Source organism: Buteo buteo, chromosome 4 (genome assembly GCF_964188355.1).
Source record: "Buteo buteo chromosome 4, bButBut1.hap1.1, whole genome shotgun sequence".
Lineage (NCBI taxonomy): Eukaryota > Metazoa > Chordata > Aves > Accipitriformes > Accipitridae > Buteo > Buteo buteo.
In genome coordinates, this window is record NC_134174.1 from 37,731,861 (window position 1) to 37,754,605 (window position 22,745).

The 22,745-nt window shown below is 38.5% G+C and overlaps 1 protein-coding gene across 14 annotated transcripts in view; it reads left to right on the plus strand.

Annotated features, from left to right (window-relative positions):
• Positions 1 to 22,745, plus strand: part of LDB3 (LIM domain binding 3) — a 130,476-nt gene that overhangs the window by 6,274 nt on the left and 101,457 nt on the right. For 12 of the 14 annotated variants that reach the window (XM_075025545.1, XM_075025549.1, XM_075025551.1 and 9 more), the window contains exons 1-2: positions 266 to 381; positions 483 to 605. In XM_075025545.1, the coding sequence (XP_074881646.1) occupies positions 513 to 605 (93 nt within the window). In that variant the 5' untranslated portion in view covers positions 266 to 381; positions 483 to 512. Of the gene's footprint in view, positions 1 to 265; positions 382 to 482; positions 606 to 5,126; positions 5,562 to 22,745 lie in introns of those variants that run through there. The other 2 variants (XM_075025547.1, XM_075025550.1) reach the window with 2 other exon arrangements.

Sequence of the window (22,745 nt, forward strand, 5' to 3'; positions counted from 1 at the left end):
TGTAAAAACTTGTTTGTACTACATTATATATCACAGTGCAATAAACATATGTTCTGAAGCAGAAGTTACAAATGGCCATGTAGATGTTAACAGGTTAGTAAAGAGATTTGGGTGTTTGGGATTTTAGCATGGGATTTTGCTTGCTCGTTTTATTACAAAATGTGTTTTGCCCATAAAGTAACTGAGCATATAGAGGGGCTTGAGAAGCCTAGAAAGATCTGTCCCCTTCCCTGGGGGCTATATTAGACCTCTGAGTCATGAAGTCTTTGCATAGTAGGTGTCTGGTTACAAACCTTTTATGGGCCCTACTCAGCCGGGATATCAGCATCTGCATTATAGCTCCCATCTATTCTTAGGTGATATCAGAGCACAACTGAACAGGCAAGGCAGAAAGAGAATTGCTTTCATTATATAAAACTCTTCCCTTTTCTTATTCTGTTTTTTCATGCTTTCTCTGTCTACCCTATCCTTCTGTTCTGCAGTGCTTTGTTGCCTTGTAAAAGAGGTACAAAATGGCTTACAGCGTGACTCTGAGTGGACCTGGACCATGGGGTTTCCGACTGCAAGGGGGCAAGGACTTCAACATGCCCTTGACCATCTCCAGAGTAAGTGAGCAAAAAAACCCAAAACTTGTTGAGCTTGTTTAGGTTTGAAAATAGCAGTGAACTAATCATACGTACACTCTGACCTGGCCTAGCAAAATAAAGGATCTTTGCAGCTAGGTCTGAATAAAGAGAATATAATGTGGACTATAAATATGCCAGTTTAGGGTACAACTGGCATTGATGATGCCTCAGGAAGACAGTTCTGGTTAGTATATTTTTAAGAATGATACTGTCTCCTTTAAAAAAGCTTCCAGTTCTATTTTGTACAGTGTTGTCTCTTTTTCTGCTGATAGAGACCTCACTGGTGCTGTCTATTTGGGGGGAAGGGAGTAGAACAGCTATGAATGGGAATATAAAATTATATTTGTAGAAAATAAACATGTAACTGCTTGTAAATACGTGAAGTCTAGGTGTTAAAACTGAACAAAGATAGGGATACATGTCCCCTCTTTTGAGGGCGAGCAATAATTCGATGAAAATTAGACATGTCAAGCAGAAGACTCAATAGTGCTTAAAATACGGTCTTAAATTATGCAGAAGCCTTCCATTTGCAGCTGACAAACAGCATGTGATTTAATAATTAATTACGTGGTTTATCTGTCAACTACCGGTTAGTCCATTTATTTCCAAGACGTCTTTCTTTTTTTTTTTTTTTCCCCTAAGACAATATTTTAAGGTGTTGCAGTGGACTGCTCTTATTACCTGAATTACCTCAGTTTCTTAAAAGTTTTTAACATTGGATGGTTTTCAGGAAATTTGTAAGCGTTTCCCTTACCTACCCTTCTCTTATCAAACTAGTTCTGTGTAACTTCTGGTTTGGGAACCCTGCTTTCTATTACCTCTTGCAGCTCCCTCCTAATTTTTTTTTTTAATTTTTTTTTTTCCTTTTTCCTTTCTGACAGTTTCAAGTCTCTTCCAGAATGTTCAGATCTTTTTAGAGATGTCTTGGTTCCTCCACAAATCACCTGCAGAAGGCTTATTTTGCACAGCAATGACAAGATTACTTATATAACAGTGTTTAAAACGAATACCAGAATGATTTAATCAGACAAACAAATAGAATGCAAACAAAAGGTCTGCTCCACTGCAAAAAAAGCCACCTACACTACTTTGAAAACTGTTTTTTCATAATGAAAAAATACAGTCTGTTAAGTTGTGGGTACCAAATTGATATCCCTGCAACAATCATGAAACAAAGTCATCAGTGAGCTTCTGAAATCTTAACTATGCTATTTCATATTCATACTGTAAAGCTTTGTATTATTTGATCTCCCTTATTCTTATGCACAATATTCCTTTCTCTGAAGACAGAGCCACATTTATCTTAGTATTAAGTCCTATGATGATGAGAGGAACTTTTCATAACCCCTTTTGCAGAAGCAGCATAGTAATTGCAAAGAAGGCTGTTCTGTCAGCGTTACTAAAACCAAACAAAAAACAACCAAAAAAACCCCTGCCCACAAAAATAAACTCACTTCATAAATTTATACTAATTTCACTATGGTAAATAGTTTTGGTATTTCTTTCCTTATTGCACCAAAGGTAAGTACAGAGAGGTGCCAACATATTTCTGTAGACATTTTCAAGACACTGTGCAGCCTGCGCTGTATGGTGTTGATTATTTTTTTGTAAGTAATTCAGTCATACCTAGAGGCTGTCAGTCAAGGGCTGTGGCACTTGCACTGTATATGACACAATCAGAAATTAAAAAACAGTTGTTTCCCAAAGAACCCATTGTCTCAGATTATAATCTCTTAAATACACTCACTATGACCGAAGGCTGTATGATTCTTATGGAGCTTTTGAGAGCTTATGATGAGCAGGAGTGAAACTGCAATGGCTGTATTCCCAGAGGTGTGGAGGAATTACCTCTTCATACAGCTGGCTGCATTTCCAGCAGTAGAAGCATCAGAAATCACTGTTAAATGTTTTGAACTCTTTCCCAGTGAGGCCCAGTTTTTAGCTGGGAGCATTGCTTTGGGATGGGATTGGATTTTGTAGCCTGCCTTAGGGGGGGAAAGCAGGCATGCAGAAATGAATGTAGTCTGTTTCAGGGGGAGTTGGAGTAGGAATGCCTGCTGATTGTAGTATTTTTTAATTGGAACACAGTGTAATACATGGCTTTTGATGATGATATTCTTAAAGTCTTTTTTCTTTAGCATCTTTCACATAAATATATCTCCAAACAGATCAGCAATTTGCAGTCATAAGTGAGTAGAGCTGTGAACTTAGCCATAATTGCAATCTTACCATGGGAGAAAAGGAAAGCTGTACTTACATTCTCAAGATATTCTTGGGGGGAGTGGGGGAGGGAAGATAACCGTGAGGAAAGTCGCCCTTCTTGAGAAGAGCACACAGCTCTAAATGTTGGCAGTGGATGCTGTACACTTATCTATGGACTGGTTTTGATCCACAGCTGTCCTGAGATGGGATTAGACTTTCTATGTGCAATATGAGATGTAAACCCCAAACACTTCAACTTAAAGGGTCTTATAATTGCTTTCAATACTAGATGTGCCATGGCCCTTTCACGTACATATGTGTAGTATCTGTCTATGCAGGCAGATAGGGTTTACATGCGGACATGCTCATTGTATTCTAACTACCCCCACTCCATTAGACTGTGAGTGGGCCACAGAGAAAAGAAGATTCATCCTTTTTCATGGAGGCTTTGTGCTTTTCTGTCATGCCATGAGAGAGTTGCCTCTGAGCTCCTGAGAAAGGTGATGGCAACAGTCTACCACCCTGGGATTGTTCATCCCATCTATAGTCTTATGCCTGCACATTTCCAAGGACCTTCCTGAAAGGAGAAGCTAGTATTGTGCCAGTATGAAGCTAGCCCGCATCTAGACATAAAGTGTGCACCCTGGACTTAGGAACCAGAGCTGTGGCTTAGCTGTCTGTTGACCTGCACTCTGTCAGCTGGTCCCATACAATTCCCACTCAGCTTGTACTTCACCTGAGAAGCAGGGGAGAAAACCTGAAGGTCTTTGAAGCCTACTGACAAAAGCACAATGCAAGATTGTGGCATTGCTAATGCTTCTGTTCAGGAAGATGCTCTTAAAACAGTGGGCAAGGAAGGGAACTACTTGGAGCTGTTTGGCTTAACAGTTCAGTTTTAAAGGGCTCTTCAAAATGCTGTCTGAGACAATGTATTTTCTTCCCTTCAGGTAGGTCCAGGTGATCAGCTCACTGCTGAATAGTCAATAGCATAAGACACAGGAGTCAGTCAGCTGGGTGACAGGTGAAGATGTGTTCCCCTGAAATGGATTGTTCTGCTTATCTGTTCTTTATCTAAAAAGTGCCTGACTAATGTAGTGGGTGGGGACAGGAAAGGAGGAGTCAAAAACGGGTGGAGAAGAGTTAAGGTCACTGTACAGCTTTCACGCTCTTTAACAATGGCATTAGAAAATAATCTGGGAAGATTTAAAAAATGTTTTTCCAGTTCCCACCCTGCAGACCATCCTATTCCCTAGAACAAATCCTGTCATGAGATGTCATGGGCAGGTAGCAGACGTAGGAAAACAGTATTGACAGACTCTTAGTAAAGCTGAGCATCTGTCAGTCCTACTGAAATGAATGAGACTTGCAGGTTGTTGGCAATGCTAAGAGCTGTCACCAGTGGTGTGATCACATGCCTAAATCTGATCTTACCAAATTGATGTGGGCAGCAAAGCAGGTTATTTTATCCTACTGCTTGCTTGAACTGTCTGGAAGCAAGCAGAATTCATTAATTTTATAAACCTAATCCTCTGTAAGAAGGCTTTTAGGCATAGTTAATTATATAAGTGCTGTGTTGCCATGTTACTGAAGATGGTATGATTGTACATGGATGGACGCAATAGCAGAGCCTCTTCATATATTTCTGAATGATTATTGCTGAACAGCAAGCTTTTTGAGTGAGACAGACTGGCTTGCAAGTGATGCAATGAGCTGAAAGGTATGCAAGGATCATCATCTGAGATAGGAGAAATACTATCCAGAACAGTGGGGAAAAGTGTTAGAGAACTGTTTTGGCTTTATTCTGTTAAGTGAGGAAGAAGTTGAAGTCTGGTGATGGTGTAAGTGCAGTGAGGGGAAATGTCAAACGCTAATAGGAAAAAAATGGAAATTGGCTGATCTTTATACTTATTCTGGTACAAGCAGCCTGAAACAGCTCTTTTGGGGCGGGGGAAATTCCTATTCTAGCATTTTGCAGTCCATGTCTCTGGAGGAGCAGGAAGGCTTTTCTCACATTTGTTGGGCTCATTCCTTTTATCAGCATCTATTCCTGATTACTTCCTGTCCTTCCTCCACTCCCTAGCATACATATGTCAACCTCCCTCTGTGACTGTTTCCTTCTGTCGTGGTTTAACCCCAGCCAGCAACTAAGCACCACGCAGCCGCTCACTCACTTCCCCCCCATCCAGTGGGATGGGGGAGAAAATCAGGAAAAGAAGTAAAACTCCTGGGTTGAGATAAGAACGGTTTAATAGAACAGAAAAGAAGAAACTAATAATGATAATGATAACACTAATAAAATGACAACAGTAAGTAATAAAAGGATTGAAATGTACAAATGATGCACAGGGCAATTGCTCACCACCCGCCGACCGACACCCAGCCAGTCCCCGAGCGGCCAAAAAAAACTGCCTCCCCCCCCTTCCCAGTTCCTAAACTAGATGGGACGTCACATGGTATGGAATACACCGTTGGCCAGTTTGGGTCAGGTGCCCTGGCTGGGCATGAGAAGCTGAAAATCCTTGACTATAGTCTAAACACTACTGAGCAACAACTGAAAACATCAGTGTTATCAACATTCTTCACATACTGAACTCAAAACATAGCACTGTACCAGCTACTAGGAAGACAGTTAACTCCATCCCGGCTGAAACCAGGACACCTTCAGAGGAGCTATGTGAGAGTATTCATTTCCTGTGGGCCTATGGCATATGGGATATCAGAGCCTTAAAACAGGCAAGTGATGGGTGAAGGGAATCCCTCTTTGCTTTTTTCTTCTATTCTTGAATGCAGGGAAACCTCAGATTATCTGGATCAGGCACTATGCATTCTGCAACTGTCATTTGGATGGCCATGTGTTGCTGTACATAAATTGTGATCAGAAGAGTGCAGTTTACTTATATTGACTGAACAGAAGAAATTGAGCAAGTTCACTTGAAATGCTGATTCCTGTTAAGCATTCATCTCTGGTGAATCGAACTGCTGAGTAGTTGTCCTACAGCTATGACTGCAATTTTGAGAGGTTTTTTTCATCTCCGGATGTGAAGTCCTTCACAGTACTAAAAGCCATAGATTAGTATTTATAATAGTTGATAGTCTACAAAACCTAACAGGTGAGTCTTGTGTCCTCTAAAAGCCTGCCTTTTTAACTACTATTCAGTAGAGGTGTTTCCTTTTTCCCAAAAAACTCAAATGACTAAGTCAACTGCTGAGAGAGGGAGTGACCCATTTAATGTAAAAACTGTCTTATGTCTAGATAAACTGTATTAATTTCTTATGCATGAGTGGTTTCACATTATTCCAGTCTTCTACTACAATTTAACTCAAAATAATTCCTTGTGAGAAGAAAATGAAATACTTTCAGGCTAACTTTTAAGAACACTCCAAAACTTTCCTATCTGTTTTTGATAAAAAACCTATTCTGTGGGCATCAGCATTTCTTTGGGATAATCTGCTTAATTTGTAGATCACTTCTTGAGCAACAGTCACCCCATCCAAAGTTACAGCATTCTGAATTTTATTACGTGCAGTCATTTGTTATATGTATGAATGTGTCTGTATCATGAGAGAATGCTCCTTACTTTAGATGGTATCTTTGCTTTCAAACTAATTTGCAAGCCAATTCTGGTATGTTTACAGCCACTGTTATCAGAAATGATTGTATTTCTGTGAGCCTGTACCCTACAAGTAACTCCTAAACCTCCTGATTTGGTATTGTTTGTTTGAGATTTTCCAGTAGTCAGCATCTACACTATAAGTGACAGTTCAGTATATAAGGCATTTGTATAATACGGTTGCATCTCCCATCAAACACAAGTGGCATGTGTATGTTGGACAAGGAGGGAGGGAGCAAATTTTCTAGTTGTGTTCTGTTTAAATAATATTTATTGGACCAGAGAAAGAGATGGGTTCTGGTGCCTGGGATCAGAAAATCCCTGGGTACTGGGGACTCAGTTCAAGTCTCTGCTCTGAATAAAGCAGAACAGAGGTTTAAACTTGGCTGTGCAAGGTGCTTTAAGAGGGTAAGGCATTAGTTATTCTGAGGTAGACAATGTTCCTTGTCTTGACCAAAAATACTGTATCAGGTCTGAGGAGTAATCCCAATGGTTATTTCACCTGATCTGCTAACACTTTAGAGAAGGTTTGATTTCAACAAAAACCCAATTTTTGTAATACAAAGCAGTTCCAGCACAAGATGTACTATTTTTTCCCTTCTTAAACAATCATGATATAAGAAGCTTTTGTTTTCTTTCTGTGCAGAAAACATTCTGAAAAATCCATGCACATTGTTGTATCTTTAAACTCAGGATTTTGGGGGGAAGAGTCCTTTTATTATAATTTTTATTTAAATCTTAGCATCATAATGCAATATGATTTGAATGCATGTACTGTACTCGACTAAATAACTTTCAGGAAGGATGTGGAGCTAACTACAGCTCTTGGTCAAATGATTTCTCCTTTAAATCAAGTATGTGCTTGGAACTGAAGGGCAGCCCCACTTCTCTGTGTGATTAAAGTAATCACTAAATACTAAGCTTACTGCTGAAGGCCGGGGGTGTATAAGGAGTATTATGTACTCTGCACAGTATCTGTGCAGACATCATGCACAGCTCTATTTAAGATTCTGTTTCTCAATTCTATCCATGTTTTGAATTTCAGGAGAAACATTTAGCCTTGTTAGAAGGTAGGCCAGATTAATATGAATAATGGCCTGTAATAGCTGAGGTGCTGGCTTAAATGATGCTACATCATCAAACCTGCTGCTCTGACTATTCTGATACATAATACATAACTCATGGGTTTGAAGCCCTTTCTTTATTTCACCTGCTAAATGCAGCTTTTCTCTTTGGAGTGTGATTGTATCTGAATCATCAATGCTCATGCGGCATTATCCGTGAAAAGAGCTCAGTGTATGAAATAATTGGGCTGAACGGCATCTATGCAATTACCAACTCAGTTATAAATACAGTCAGTATTTATTGGTGCTAGCTTACTACTCATACCAAAACCCATTCCACAGTGACTTTGCAGCTTTCCTGCAAAAGGCGGGGAACATAACCTTTCCCTTGAACAGGAGGCATAGTGTTAACTGTGAGAAACTTGGGCCCAAGACTGGTGAGAAACTGAGAAGTTCACAAGTAGGGATAACCATAGTTATTGTGTCTTTATGGAGGAGGAGGAGAAGGTTTCTTTACCTAAGGAAAAAGATCCACAGCTCATACGAGTTATGTTTCCTTTTTTTTCTTGTTTTGACATTTAATGATGTTCCCTGGCAGCTGGATATTCTGGTCTGACAAATTGCTCAGCCTTTGACCTAGAGTTTATTTACTTGAGAATATAGTTCATGTAGTATTTCAGGAAGTCCTCAGATTTACTTAATTATTACTGAAGTTAATAATTTTGCAGATCTTTTAGAACTAGTAAACACAGCAGGAAGTAACCATTAAATTATGAGTTTAAAGCTGCTGAAGTGTTAGTGCTTTATAATTAAAATGCACAATAAGCTTTTTTCAGGTAGAACTTTTTATTAGTGTCTCATATCTGTACTCTGTAAATGGCTGTCTTCATAACACAGCAGATAACCCTGTCATTAGCTCTATAGCTCCATTCTGAATACATTATTACAAAATGTTCTCTAGCCAGTGGAACACAAAGAGGGAAATTAGCTCTGCAAATACATTAGCATTAACTTTCTGTATGAGCAACAGCAGTTCCCATCTGGTCACTCTTGTCTAATTAGTAGCATAAAGTGTATGTTATAATATAACTCTATAAAATTTGGGTATTTTAAAAAAAATACCACAAACCTTTAGTAGCACTGTGAAAATATCAAAATGGGGTACAAAATGCAATGGTCTTCATTATAATCTAGCATTCATAGTGGACTGGAGCTAGCTGAGAACACAATTTGATGTAGTTGATTTGTGTGTAATTACAAATTTCTGCACATAGGTACCATTTCAATGCATAATCTAGTGTTAAATAGTGTCCAATACAATATGAGATACTGCTGCTCTTTTTTTCACTGGGTTTTGTTGCAGGAATAGCCAGTTGCTCAATGTGCAGGTAAGTTATTAATCCCCATTGGAAGATCATGAGAAGGGGAGAGGAAGGAGGGAAATTTTTGCTGAACATGGTAAAAATCAATACTTAGAAGTCTTGAGGAAAGAAATGAATTTAAAATATTGTTTGGCAATGTCAGCTATGTTATGCTTTGAAATGAATAATGTTAGTTTAAAAAGGATGGCTCCTATATAGCATGTTAAAGGGCTCTTTCTTCTGTACTCGTGTAATTAAAGCCTTAATAATAAGGTTACCTGAGAGCAAAATCTCAGAATAGGCTTTTTGTTACAATTGTCTAAATTCTTAGATCCTAATTTGATAAAAGTATGCTATGATACTTAATAAATGGCACTTCCTAAAGAATTTCATTCTTGCCGATACAGAGTGAGGACAAGGATGTTAAGTGTGCTGTTCAGTCACATTGTGTTGACCCATAATTTACATAATATCCTATATTTAAAAGCAAAGAGGTATCACCTGTCAAAAGGTACTGCATAGATGATGAGAAAAAAAACAGATGTATTTTACTTAGCTGCTATCATAACTTAAGGTCCTAAATGAAATAAAAGCTTGATCATATGAAGCTGGCTCTGAAGCTTAGTCCAGCGCTACTGGTGGGTATCCCTTGGGAACAGTTCTAAAAACTTTCCTTTTCAGATCCATGAAGAGTATAATTTTTCTCCCCAAATGTGGAGCAGTTTCTGTGTTGTTCTGAGATATTTTCAGGAACAAAAGCACCCAGCTCTTATTTATGGGGGCAAGAAAGAACTTTTTTTTTTTACCCACCGACTTTGAATGTAAGCACTCTGTGTTTCTGGAATTAGGTTTCCAGCTTACAAATGGCTCCAGATGACATCTTGAATGTTCTTCATACAAGGTGACTCCTCTTTTTGTTAGTAGTGGCCAGCAGCCATTTTTCCAAAAAGTCAATGAGATCTTGCTCTTCTTTTAGGGAGATGTAATGGGTCAAGTGTCTTAAAGCCGTGCAAATCCCCTGGCAAGGGTAGAGTTACTTTCTGCACTTCCCACATGCGTAGCTAGTGTTGTGATCATCTGTGCCACAGGTGTTCAGTGCCTGGACACTGTGCATAAATAGGTTTTAACCTTTCCCCAAAATCCTTCCAAATACACTTGATTTGTAGCAATGGCAGCTGAGGATTAGGGGGAACACAGCCTTTCATATGCTCACACCATATCCCCTCCTTTCCCTTGCTCAGAGTCCAAATTCCAGCTGCTGGGCTATTTTGGCTCCTTTACTCGCTGCTCTTGGTTAGCCATACTTGTTAATACAGACATAAACCCTTATTCTCATTAAAGGTAACAGGCTTAAGGGTACACACTTACTTTAAACAACTTACTGCTCTTCAGTTTAAAGCCAGCATTAGTGACAGTTAGTCTTTGTGGCATGAAGAAAAATAACTGTAAGGCATTGTAGTACTTATTTTACCTGGTTAGAGTGCCATGCACACTCTTCGGAAGCCTCTGTGGGACTCTCATGCTATATTTAAAGCATCCTCTAACTTAGGAAGCTATTTTGAATTGGAACAAATGCTACACTTACCTCAGGCTTCTGGAATGGGACATGGTATCCAAAACTCCAAAAATACTACATGTAACCCCAGATTCTGGTGCATAGAGCCAAATTGGAATGCTCTGGTATTAGGGTGAATTTGGGCTGCCTTTTCTTGATGCTGGGGGTCACTGGGACTGTCCTGCTCTATTTGAGAATGTCAACATTCTCCCCTTACGTAGTCATAGCCGGTTCAAAAATGGCCAAGGGCAGTTGGTACTATGGTGGGTGTTTAAAAAAGAAATAGGCAGCAGAAACAAGATGTTCTCTTTCATCAGAGTTGGCCAAGATTAACTACTCTAGGAAATAAATGGATAGTCTTTCGCTAATTTTTTGACAAGAGTTGCAAAATATGAGTACCCTCCTGACCTACTGTCAAAATTGCTTTCCTGTCTAGATTCTTCTTCCCTCACTTGTTTACTTAAATTATCTAACACATTATTCAAGATTAAATCCTTTTGTCAACTGTATGGGGTGGGGTGGATGAGGATCTCTCTTACATATCTGCTTTGCTTTCTTGACGACAAGAAGTGGTCAAAAGTCTGTAAGTGTCATTGTTTGTTTGAACAACAACAAACCAAACCTATTTGAACAGCAGTCTCTTCTCAGTTTAGTTGCCTACTGCTTGGTACTGCTTCTTTTCAGTGTAACATTTCTAAAATTAAGTATGTGCTGTGTTGGCATATAGTTGTCAGTAGTTCGGGATGAGTGCACAGAGTTGTGGGTAGCAGGCTGTTGGAGGTAAGCCCCTGATGGAAAGAATTAACAGATTATTAGGGTGCCAGAACTGTTTGCCTGTTTCATCCCTGAGGCACAGCAAAACTCTCCTCTCTTTTGAGGGAGGAACTATCCCACGCTTAAGAACTGTATGCCTTAGTTGAAGCAGTTGGCTGCAAGGACAAATACTGATATTGCTGTGGTCTGTGGTCATGTGGGAGATGCCTAACGTTGGCTCTTGGCATTCATCCTTGCTCCATGTGGGATGGTACTCTGCTGTCTTCTCCTTCCATATGCCTGGGATGTTTGATGTGGGCTTCCTCCCCTGCCTGCCTTTCCTTGCTCTACACCACACATTCTCCCTCATCGGAGTGTGCCATCCTTTCTTTGCTCCCAGCTTTTGATGATGATGTTCAGATAAAGTGCACTGTGAGTGGGGGAGCAAAGAGATGAAGACTGCATTTGGAAAGTGAAAGTTATAGACCCTTCCACAAGGTGTTATAATTTCTTACAGAACAGTGAAGGGAAAGAAAGAATATGCAGGATGTAAGGGTACAAGAAGGAGTTGGTTAAACAGGGTACCTTATGGAGGTTCACAACTGTTCTGTGTGTAGCTGTGGAGTTTCCTGTTTCTCTGATTACATGTGTTGCTGTATTAAATAGTCTTCCTTACCCTGTGTTGGGGAACCCAAGCTGTAACTAATACCAATGTAATTTCTGTATTGAGACTAGAGTATATCTCCACTGAGAATTCCTGGAAGAGACTTTCCTCCCTTTACAACCACAAATCCTATGGCCCACAAAATGGTGGTTTTGTCCTGCTCTTCAGCAATTCCCTTTTCCTACATTTCTGTGCTTAAGTTTTGGCAGAGCTTTGCTTCCTCACCCTGTGAAATGTCACTTCAGACTGTAATCTCCAACTTTTTCTCTGAAGACAATATGCTGAGCATAGATACTAGGACACATTAATCTTCTTTAAAAAAAAAAAAATAGAAGCAGATAGTATTTGTGAGCATTTCCGTAAGTTCTTTGTGGCAAAACATGGGAATATGTGCATCTCTTCTAAGCCCATGTTGTATCTGCCGAGGCTTACATCATTCACTTGATTGAATTTCTAGAAAACATTCTTTAGGTGACTTAAAGAGAAATAGGCAAGTAAGTAAAAGAGTTAAAAAAAAATAATCTGCCCTGCAGAGTAACAGAAACAACAAGCTTTTGTGGAAAATGTACCCTGTGAAAACGTGCATGTGTGTCCTAAATGGCAATGGAGAGACCCCAATGACTCACATCAAAAAGGTCTGGATTTTCAACTTGCACAGATCTAGGATTTCTTTTTTTATACAATATGGTAACAGGTTTCTAGCTTTGGGAGTCAGAGGTGAATAAAGGGGCGGGGAGGCAGGGAGGGGAAACAAAGCAGAATAAGTCTGTAAGCTCTAGAGAATTTGTGAATTCAGTTTTAATTTCAGACCAGTTTCTAGACCCAGTTCTAACTCCTTTCCTAGTAAGAATGGGAAGAAGTCTAGGGATTGATAATTTACATGAACAGGGTTGCTGTCTGGAAGAATATTAAGTGGGTTTGGTTTTTCTCAGTGCGTGTGACTTGTCATAGAGGTTATCCCAGCTTATGGGAACATTCCTGGCAAAAAAAAAAGTGATCATCACTTCCACAATATTGAAAACATATTTGCAATATGATTGACAAGATGAGTAGGTGGTATATCATTTCTTTGCACATCAAGGCACTGGCAGCGAATGAAACCAAAACTAGAACTTAGCTGCTTTATTTATCCCTTGAACAGGTGCAGTACAAGCAGCTGCAATAAGATCTTTTATACATTCCACCCATGATTCCCTGGAGTTCATGTGTCCTAAAGACAACCTGGAAGGGAGGCAGGACACTCTCTTGTACAGTATTATATTTTATAAGTACAGTGTGAGATGCTGATCCTTCCTATGGGGAAGGAATTCAAAGCTGGATCTGAGCTTCATGCCATTTGATGATATGGGTAGATGTCTTTTTCTCTTGCCGCTCTGTTTAGCTCAATTACTTAATTTGGTCTGTAACTTGTTTGTTTTATTAAAACTCTTTATAGGCCAGGAAACAGCACAAAGGAGTAGTTTTAATATAATTTAACACTTAAAATTATTTGCCTTATTAAGTGGACATTTGATTAGTTATATCTGAGGAAAGCATTTCTAAGAGGACTTGTAAACAATATTGCTTTTTTCTCTACATTGTCTTGATTGTCCTCCACTGGTTTTGCAGAAATTGGATTGAGTCCCAATATTAAATGCATCTCCAAACTTAGGAGGCCAAGGAAGAGCTCTTGCCATGTAGTTGATTGTTAAGCCTCTTTGTTCAATGCATAGATAAAAGGTTTAGGAAGAAACTTTCCTTGTTGGCATTTAATTTTAGAACATCCACAATGACTGTTCTGGCCTGGATGCCAGAAGTCCTTAGTTTTAATCTTCCCCTAAAGTATCTGCTCTCGACTACTGTCTGAGTAGTGGCTATCTAGCCCATACATCCATACTAGCATGAGACTGTCCTGGGCTATACTAATCTGTAAAGAAAGATGCATAGAAAATACTCTCTAAAATATTATCTTTTTCCACTGCATGCAACCCAATTTTACCAAAACAAAATATGGATCAGGAGCTAGCAAGAAAAGCCCCCAAATTGCCAAAGTCTCTCTCAAAAAAGACGAGGGTGCACGCCATCTTCTGAAGCTGTTCATATCCTCCCACCATTGCTACAATTACATTAATATGATACTCAGTAAAAATTAGTTTTCTCAGTAGGTCATAAGAGAAAAGCATTTTTCTGGCTAAATTCTAACACCCTACAAGAGCTGATGATGACCACCTTGAAAAGGTGAAGTTGAAACATCTGTTTCTTAATATTTATTTGAATTTTTCATATATTTATTGAGTAAAGCCATAATATTAAAAGCTCCAAATCCCTATGTTTATTTGTTTGTTTGTTTTTGTTTTTTTTTTAAAAGAAAGAATGGAAATATGAAATCAAGTAAAAGCATGTTTGTTTAGAAAGATATCAAATCTTGAGAATAGATGAAGAAGGCAGTGACTTGCAATGTCCTTGGTACATTTTTGGTTGAGCTTAGTTTTACTTTTTTGGTTGGTATGTGAGAAGTGTTCTCCCTGTTTTCCATCCTGGATGCATACTGCCTGTGACCTGTGTATTTATCTTTGGATGCAAATGGCATATAGAAAAATCTGTCCTACTTTTTTTTTTTTGTATGCCGGTGATGAACAGGTACTCTTGATATATATACCTTTTCTCTGTCATTTGTCACACCATGACTTACATTTTGCCCAGTTTATCTTGCTTTGCTACCTGAATAAATAAAAATCTAGGCTGTTTTGATGGTATCTTTTTACTTTTTGTCCAGCTTCATTCCTTTAGTTTTCAAGAACATGGAGACTTGGATTTTTCTCCCAACTGTAGGGCTTTTCTTTCTTTTTGCTAATCTTTCTGCATGCCTTGCCTAGTTTGACAACAGTTTTGATGGCTGTGGATGTTTTCTTCTTGGATGAATTTGCAAAACTTGTCCAACAGGCTCAGCATCTCTGACTGAACTTGTGGGCAGTACTGTGACACCAAGGACAAAGAGCTGTTGGTTTAGCTGTGCCTCTTGATGCTTTCCTCTCTTCATCTGGTGACTTGCATCACTTTGTATTGCAAATAGGTTACACTGTGACGATTCTTAGTTTAATTGGATGATAAAACAGAGTGCCATGGCCTCATGTTTAAGGACACCTACCTATAAGCTGCACTTAAAAATTGATAGTGTGAATCTTAACCTCTGATTAGCTTTGAAATACAGCTTTTACTTCCTGTAATGCCTGATACTGTCTTGAAATTTATTGTCTCTCTTTCTATTCTTACCTCTGACACCTCCATCTTCTGGGTTTTTTTATGGCTAATTTTCCTTGCAAAGACTAGTGAGAGAGAGACTAGGACAGGTCTTTATTTTTTGTTTAAAATATACATTGTCCATTTTGTGATACGAGAACACCATGTTAAAGATGACATAATATCCTTTTTGCTAGCTTCACTCCAACCCACTCTTATCCTTAGTCTTACCATAAACATAGCTGGTTTTATATCCTCCAAGTAGAAACCCAAGTAAGAATTAACTACAACACTGGGCAAACTGCACGAATACTGGAAATGTAAGCATATATTCCAAGACAGTGAGGTTGTTAGCAAGCTGATGTATGTACTAATGGATATCTAGGATGCATGTGGAAATGACTGGTAATTTTTGCTATCCCCATCTTTCACTATCAAAGCCTTTGGCAATATTCTGCTAGGACTGGGATAGTATATTGAGGTTTAAGTTTGAGTAATGTCAAGAGAAATGCCAGGGTCAAGTCTGAAAGAAGAGAGCACTGTAAGCCTACGTACTGGCATAGGACCATAAGGAAGAAGTCTAAAGTCTTGCCTGGCAGCTATCCTTCTATAACAATCCTCCTATTTTAATGAGCACAGGATTAATCTATTTTCATTTAAACAAGGAAGTTGGAAGCTTGGAGAACAAATACTCCTGCTTCCACTTCAGTGCTTGCTGACAATATTTACATTGGAGTTTAGAAAAAAAGATGATTTGTTTTGTGTTGATCTATATATTATTTTAAATAGCTTCTGGTGTTGGTAGCAAGAAGGAATGTTCGGGGGGTGGTGGGTGGTAAATTCTCAGTAGTGTGGGAAATGTTTGGGCCTCTAAAGAACCAAAGCTATTCAAGTCATAAAAGTTTAGGTAAAATATGGTTGAAGAATTCTTCTGCTTTTGCATACTTCAGACTGAGTACTGTCTCTGTGACATGCTCAATTCCAAATGTCAAATCTCCTCTTCTCCCCCCCCCCCCCCCCCCCAGTTTTATCAAAGTATGAAAGTATTGACTAAGTGAGATGCTATTGTTGGCAAGCCTTTGATGGACACTCCTGGAATTTCATTGCAGGAGCCATGACTTCTGTTTTATCTGAAATCTCACTGGCTCTTGATGACAGACAAACTCTGTTTTTAGCATTGCACTGAAGGTCAGGCAAATGACTGGTTTCCAAATAGAGTAACTGCAGATATTGGGACAGATTTATTCCTGGTATAATTCCACTAGTTCTACGAAGTTACAGGGGAAATATATGTGTCAAGAGAGCCTTATGAGTTGAAGAATACTACTGCTGTTCTCAATTATTTGTGTATAAAAGGAGCTTGGAAAAAATATCATTTAATGTAAAGTTAAAATTTCTTCTGTAAGAGAAATGCTACACTCACTGAGATAAGAGTAGTATTTTTAGCTGGTATAAACCAGCATAACTCCATTAAGGAGACTGAATACCACAGAATGTGGTATTTTTTCTAATATCTGAGAATCTAGCTCTAGTTTTTAATCAGAGTTGAGGTTGAGGTTTTCTGGCTGTGTATATATTATAGGGTTAATCTGGGAAACATATAGGCTGCTTAGGCTGCTTTCCTAGTGACATTTGGGATGATTCCATTATTTTTCACGGAAGTTTAATTTTAGCTACAGTTTTGGCATACCTCAAGTCTATAAACTGACTATCAAGTAGACTGGTTAGATATTTCATTTCATTTTTACAAGTTATCTGTGACCTTAATTCATACACAAAGCAATAAATTGATTTTGCAGATGGATCAAGAAAAGTCAGTAGTAATTTGTGAAGATGAAAACTAGATACTGTTGTACAATTGCTCAGGTATTAGGAAAGGATTAATCAATATCTTTGTAGATGACATTGCGAAGGCCAAAACTACTAGGCGCTGCGAAAAATTTCTTGTAGGAAAAACTTTGTGGCACAGATCACAACCACATTGACTGTTTCCAAATCACTGTGAAAAGTGGAGGAGCATATGCATGCTTATATGCAAGAAGTGTATGTGTGTCAGCAAGGAGGTATACCTATAGCTAATGAGGGTCTTTTCATCTCCTACTTTGTTAGAGTGAATTGGTCAGTCTAGGTTGGGGACATAGGTCACAGATGCAGAGAGATCCTTTGAGTGGTAGAAGCTGTCATCTTCTATGCCACTTTGTGCCTGAAGGACTAGGAGTATATTGATTACCAACATCCTGTGACACTTGGAGTTGGTGCAAAAATTCAAGATTAAGTTTTTACAAAGAGGGCATTATCAAGAACATGAAATAAATGTAAAATGTTAAATTTTGTGAAATAGATGCAGCTATAATTTTTACAGTTCTGTGGCAGATATATCCCTGAAAGCTCAAATAACATGTTTTAATACTTAGGTCTCACTTTCACCAAAAGGTTATGCTTCAGTGAGATTTTCCCTTAGAGGTGGCAAAATGCTTCTTTAATGACAGATACCATGATGATCATAAAGCACAAACGACTATTGCCATGACAAGGCAGGATTTCTTCAAATTCATTTAGCTTTGACTCTAATGCTATACCCCAAAGGCTCTGCTTTTCCAAACCATTCACAACATAGGCTCTTTTTAAATCCTTCAAACAATCCTGCGCTCACTCTATACCCCACGTTCTAATGTCAAAGCAAATCTATGTTCTACTTGTGGCACCTGCTGTGGCACATACTTCAGCTACTTTAGGGTAGTACTAAACATACCACCATACTTAAGGTCCTGTCAACATAGCTGTGATAAAGACCCTTTGGAAAATGTATAGCTTCACCCTAAAATAATCACTTATAACTCATAAGGGAGAATTAGTTGGCATTTAGTACTTGTAATAAATTGGATTGGTGCCCTTCATGAAAGAGGGCCATGTATGTAAGTACAGGCCTCATAGGAGTACTTTTATTTTTAACAAGGCAAAAAAACTTCTGTTACAAATAAACTCCACTTTTGAAAAGGATACCTAAGGCAGTCAATATATTAGTAAATGCTGTTGCACTGAATACTTGTTAAGTCAGGCTTTGGAAACATCAGTCTGTATTACTAAATACTGAAAATACTATCATAACTGAAATTACAAGGTTATAACAAAAATAGATTAAACTTTTTTCCTTTACTAATATCAACATAGTTCAAATGATGGGTTAACAAAATGGTGTATTATAATACTACTGTCCCCTATGGAAATATGTGTGCTATGGACTGACAAACACTTTGTCTATAGCTTATGCAAAAACATGCAGCTCCCTCAACCTCTTTGGCATGTTACATATTATGACTGGATTTGAGAGTGTGCACTATCTACACATGGATGAAGTTTCCCAGTTGATTGTTACATCTATTACATAAAGCTTGAAAGGGAAACAAAAGATGTTTTAAGGCGGGAAAAAAAGTTAGTTACTTAGTATTAACTCAAGTTTACCTCAGAAGTTTCTGTAGTCATCCTTTCTTCCCACTAAGTGTACCACTGTGAAATCCAATCTCCTAAGTCCATTATACTTTGGTTTTTTAAATGGATCTCCATGCTTCATAGGTTTATCATGACAAGGAGTTGCTTAAGTGAACTACAGATAAATGTAGATGGATCCTTTTGATCCTGTGGACCATTCTCCTGACTTTCTGCCACTAACATGGGCTGCTTGTCTGCATTCTGCCAACACAGGCATCTTCAAACTTTGATTTCTGTGATTTAGGGTTATATATCATTCAGAAGATTGCAAAGATTGAGCTCTTTGAGTGTTCACATACTGGAGTAGAAAAGGACTGTCTGGTACAAAGAGGAAAGTGTGCTACACATTGACTTTGCAAGATGGCAAGTTATGTGTGAGTCCTGCCAGTTTTCTCTTTTGTGAAGCGAGTTTGCTGTGGCCCTAGCCATAGTCATTAGTCAGAGGTTCTCAAATGTAAGGGTGAGATGGACTTACAAGTTGTTATTTTTGATAAGACGAGCAGGGAAGTTGCTCTCCAGGACAGAAGAAAATGGGGACTTGAGCATCAGGCTGCCTGCAGTCTTTAGTTTTACTTCCATATTCATAAATCCAATAGATATTAATATAAAACTGTAGAGGGAATAGAATAGCTTTTAGAACCCTATTGTAAATTAAAGGTATGTTTTCCCAATGTTATTTGAGAAGAAATCATTGCTATTTCGCCTGAGGTGAAAATGCAAACTCTGATTTACCATTGCCAGGCAGCTATACAGTCATTTGTAGTGCTATAAAGCAGTTAACAGAGAAACCGAAATACTTGCATTTGCACTGAAGAGAGTCACTTTGTGCTAAGTAATGGGGAACTGGGACCATAATATTTTTTGCTGTGATAAAGCTTTATTTCTAATGTGTTGACAGACAGGACAGAAAAATAAAATCCCAAGAGACAGAAGTTCTCTGGTCCTCCAAGCAACAGACTGGGGTCACAGGAGGAATATGCACAATGGAATTCATTTCCTGCATGAGACTCTTTGACTCACTAACTTCCACAACAGCTTGATTCACACCTTACTTGGGGAAGGTACTTGTAAACATGCTGTTTCAAAAGCTGCTAATCTTAGAGCAGTTCTGTTCTTTGCCCTTCCTTCTTTAGAAGGATTTAACCACTTTTGATATTCAGACTTTCAGTTCTCTACTCTGTTTGGGTTTTTTTTTAATTCTGTGGGCTGATTATCAGTGTACCTACTAATACAAGCACAAGACTTTCTAATTACACACTGATAGAAACAGCACTCGGCCTTCTCATCAGTCTTTACATAAGATGGGCATGACTTTGTGTCATATCTGAGCTGCAGCCAGTAAAAGCTCAGCTTGACAGCCTAGTGCTTTTTCCCTCTGGACTATCACATTGCACATTCTTACAGGGTCATGCATGATAAAAAAGGATAAACGGCCTCCAAAGAGACATGACCGATACCTTATTGTCTGCAGAGCTTTTACCTCTGCACTATCACTGCAAATCTCTTCATAGAGGCTGCAACAGATGCTAGAATTATTGCCTAGACTACAGGGCAGAGTAGGATAGAGCTTGAAATCCATGCTTTCATGTCAATTCTCTTTGTCTGTGGTATTCACACAGAGCAGCAGAGTTAGATGAAATGACGTTGGATGTTTTGAAGTGGAGAGTGAAGACAGTGTCTTGTTCTTCTCTGACATAGCCAGAATCTTGTAAAATAAGTTTTCTCTTATTCCTATGCCTCAGTTGCTCCTTTTTTCTACTTGTGTTTTTATTAGGAACTCATTTTAATACTTAGATGATTTCTTTATACCAGTCTTCTGTATCATTTACCCAAAATACTGCTTGATGTCTTATTTGTCACTCTGAAATGTGTTGATTCTTTATTTGCAATACTTGTATTACCTTGAGGTACACGGACAGGAAAGGTCTGGGCGTCGTTATGCTAGGTGCTCTATGTACGTGGAAGAGAAATGTCAATGCCTTACTGTTTAAAACCAGAGAATTTCCTCAAATTTCTGGTGTGTCTCTTCATCAGAGAAGAGACAGATAGATTAATCTAAGCTTACATTTGCATTTTCTCTGTGTGCTTGACGCATACAGCTTTAATGTCAGCTACTGTTCATGCTTAATATTTCCCTCTGCAGCCTCAGAAGTCTCTGCAATTTGATAATAAAATTTTGCTGGTAAAATGCTATTTCCAGTAGTGACTCAACGTTAAGACTGAATAATAGGAGTCTTTCTCTAGTTCTGACTTTGGATATCTGTTGAAGAATAGCATCATTATGAAATTGTTGCTTTCTAGATATAGAATAGGAGGTTAATGTCACTGTGTGGAATAGAAATGACTTTTACTTGAATGTATGCTGGACTGGGTATGACCCAGAAGACTCATTGGTATGATCTGGAATTGTGAAGGAGCTCTTTTCTGAGGATTGTATGTAGGAAAAACACAGGAAATGGAAGCAGAAGGTACAGGGTGAATTTCTTTCAGTCCTGGAAATGATACAAAAAGGCAGAGGGGAAGGCTATTCAGAAGAAAATGCCTGTCACCAGCTGAGAGAACCAGATGGACATAATCTGTGGTACTATTTAAAATATGTATAGTAAAAGTTTGGGAGCATCTTAGGACTTTATTAGGCAGTTACATGTAAAATGCATATGTTGCTCCATATCATATAAGTATGTAATCTTACAGTCTCTTGAAGAGCTGTATAATTCTATAAATAGAAGACCCATCCTAGGATAAAGAGAGATTACTAATACAGCTCCATTTGGCACTTCGGTCTGCCCCAGGAATCTCCCCAGCTGCCCAATAACCATCCATGCATTCTTAATTTTCATTTATTTCCGCTTCTTGGTATCTGAAGTAAAATCCTCCTGTTGTTAAATAGGTGCATATTCACTCTGAGAAATGTTTTCTGCTGCCGTTGCAGTTGGCATAGTCTTGATGTGGAGCACATCAAAGTTCCATCACTGACAGTTTTTAAATATTTTCTCTGCAAACATGATTCATGAGACTAAGCAATGTTACTGAACAAGATGCTGTGAGAGAAGGAAGGCTATAAAAAAAAAAGGAAACAGATGAAAAATAAAAACTAGGGAGGGTGGGAACCAGTCATCCACTAAGTAATCTGATTTAAGAGGGTTTAGAGGAACTTGGCCAAGATCAAACTGTGACAACGTATTAAAACTCCAAAACACCTACAGATTTTGTTTGCACATGGGTGTACAGCTCTGAAAAACATTACTGTAAATATAACTCTGCCTAGAACAGAACTTTCATAATTCCATCAGTCATAATTCTGGCTGGTTCTGAGACTTGCATGTTAGTATTAGGGAATACATCAGTCTTTACTTTAAAGACATTTTTGCTTTATGCAGTCCAAAATGTCACTATAATTTAACCATTTAGATGCTTGCTTGATGAGAAAATAGAGTGATGAATCTCATTGTCCTGCAGTTTAGCTAAGTCCTCATTTGAGATCAAAGTGGAGGGTTAACTTTTTTCTACATGTTTCATTCATTCCTCATCTCTATCAGGCAAATAATGGTTTTACTAGCAGCAGGAGTCCCTATTAAAGTAACTGTCATATTTTGTCATCTTTACAATTCATTGTTTAGCAGTTCATTTGGTGCCAGAGGAAGGAAAAAAGACAAACTGGGCACAGAAAGGCAGACCACCTTAGACTTTCTGAAATTCTTTCTTGGTCAAACAACAACTTTCCTGCTGCCTCTTCCAAACCAATTATTTTGACATGCTCCACTGCAGAAGTTACAGTGTCTAATGCAGCCAAGGAAAACACTGTTAAGCCAAATTCTGAGCTTGATTGTGTTCCTTCCATGGACTTAAATAGATGTCCTGCGAACATTTATTCCATAACAAAATATGCAATCAGATTATCATAATTAGTGTATTTACCCTGGACCAGAAGAGGAAAATTCCTAATTTGGACATGCAGAATTTTGAAACTTGTGGCTAGGTATGTAACTCATTACAACCTCTGCTGCCAGTGCTTCTGAGAAAAAATCTCTGCAGTTATCAAAGAAGGAATGAAAGAGAAAAGTACAGCTTTGAAATGAAAGTGAGGCACCCTGCAAAATAATTCTGTTACTCCCAAGCTATGTGTAAGTTACACAACTTGATGATCCATAAGGAGCTGTGGTCTGAATCAAGGATGAATTAATACCTTAAACTGAGAATC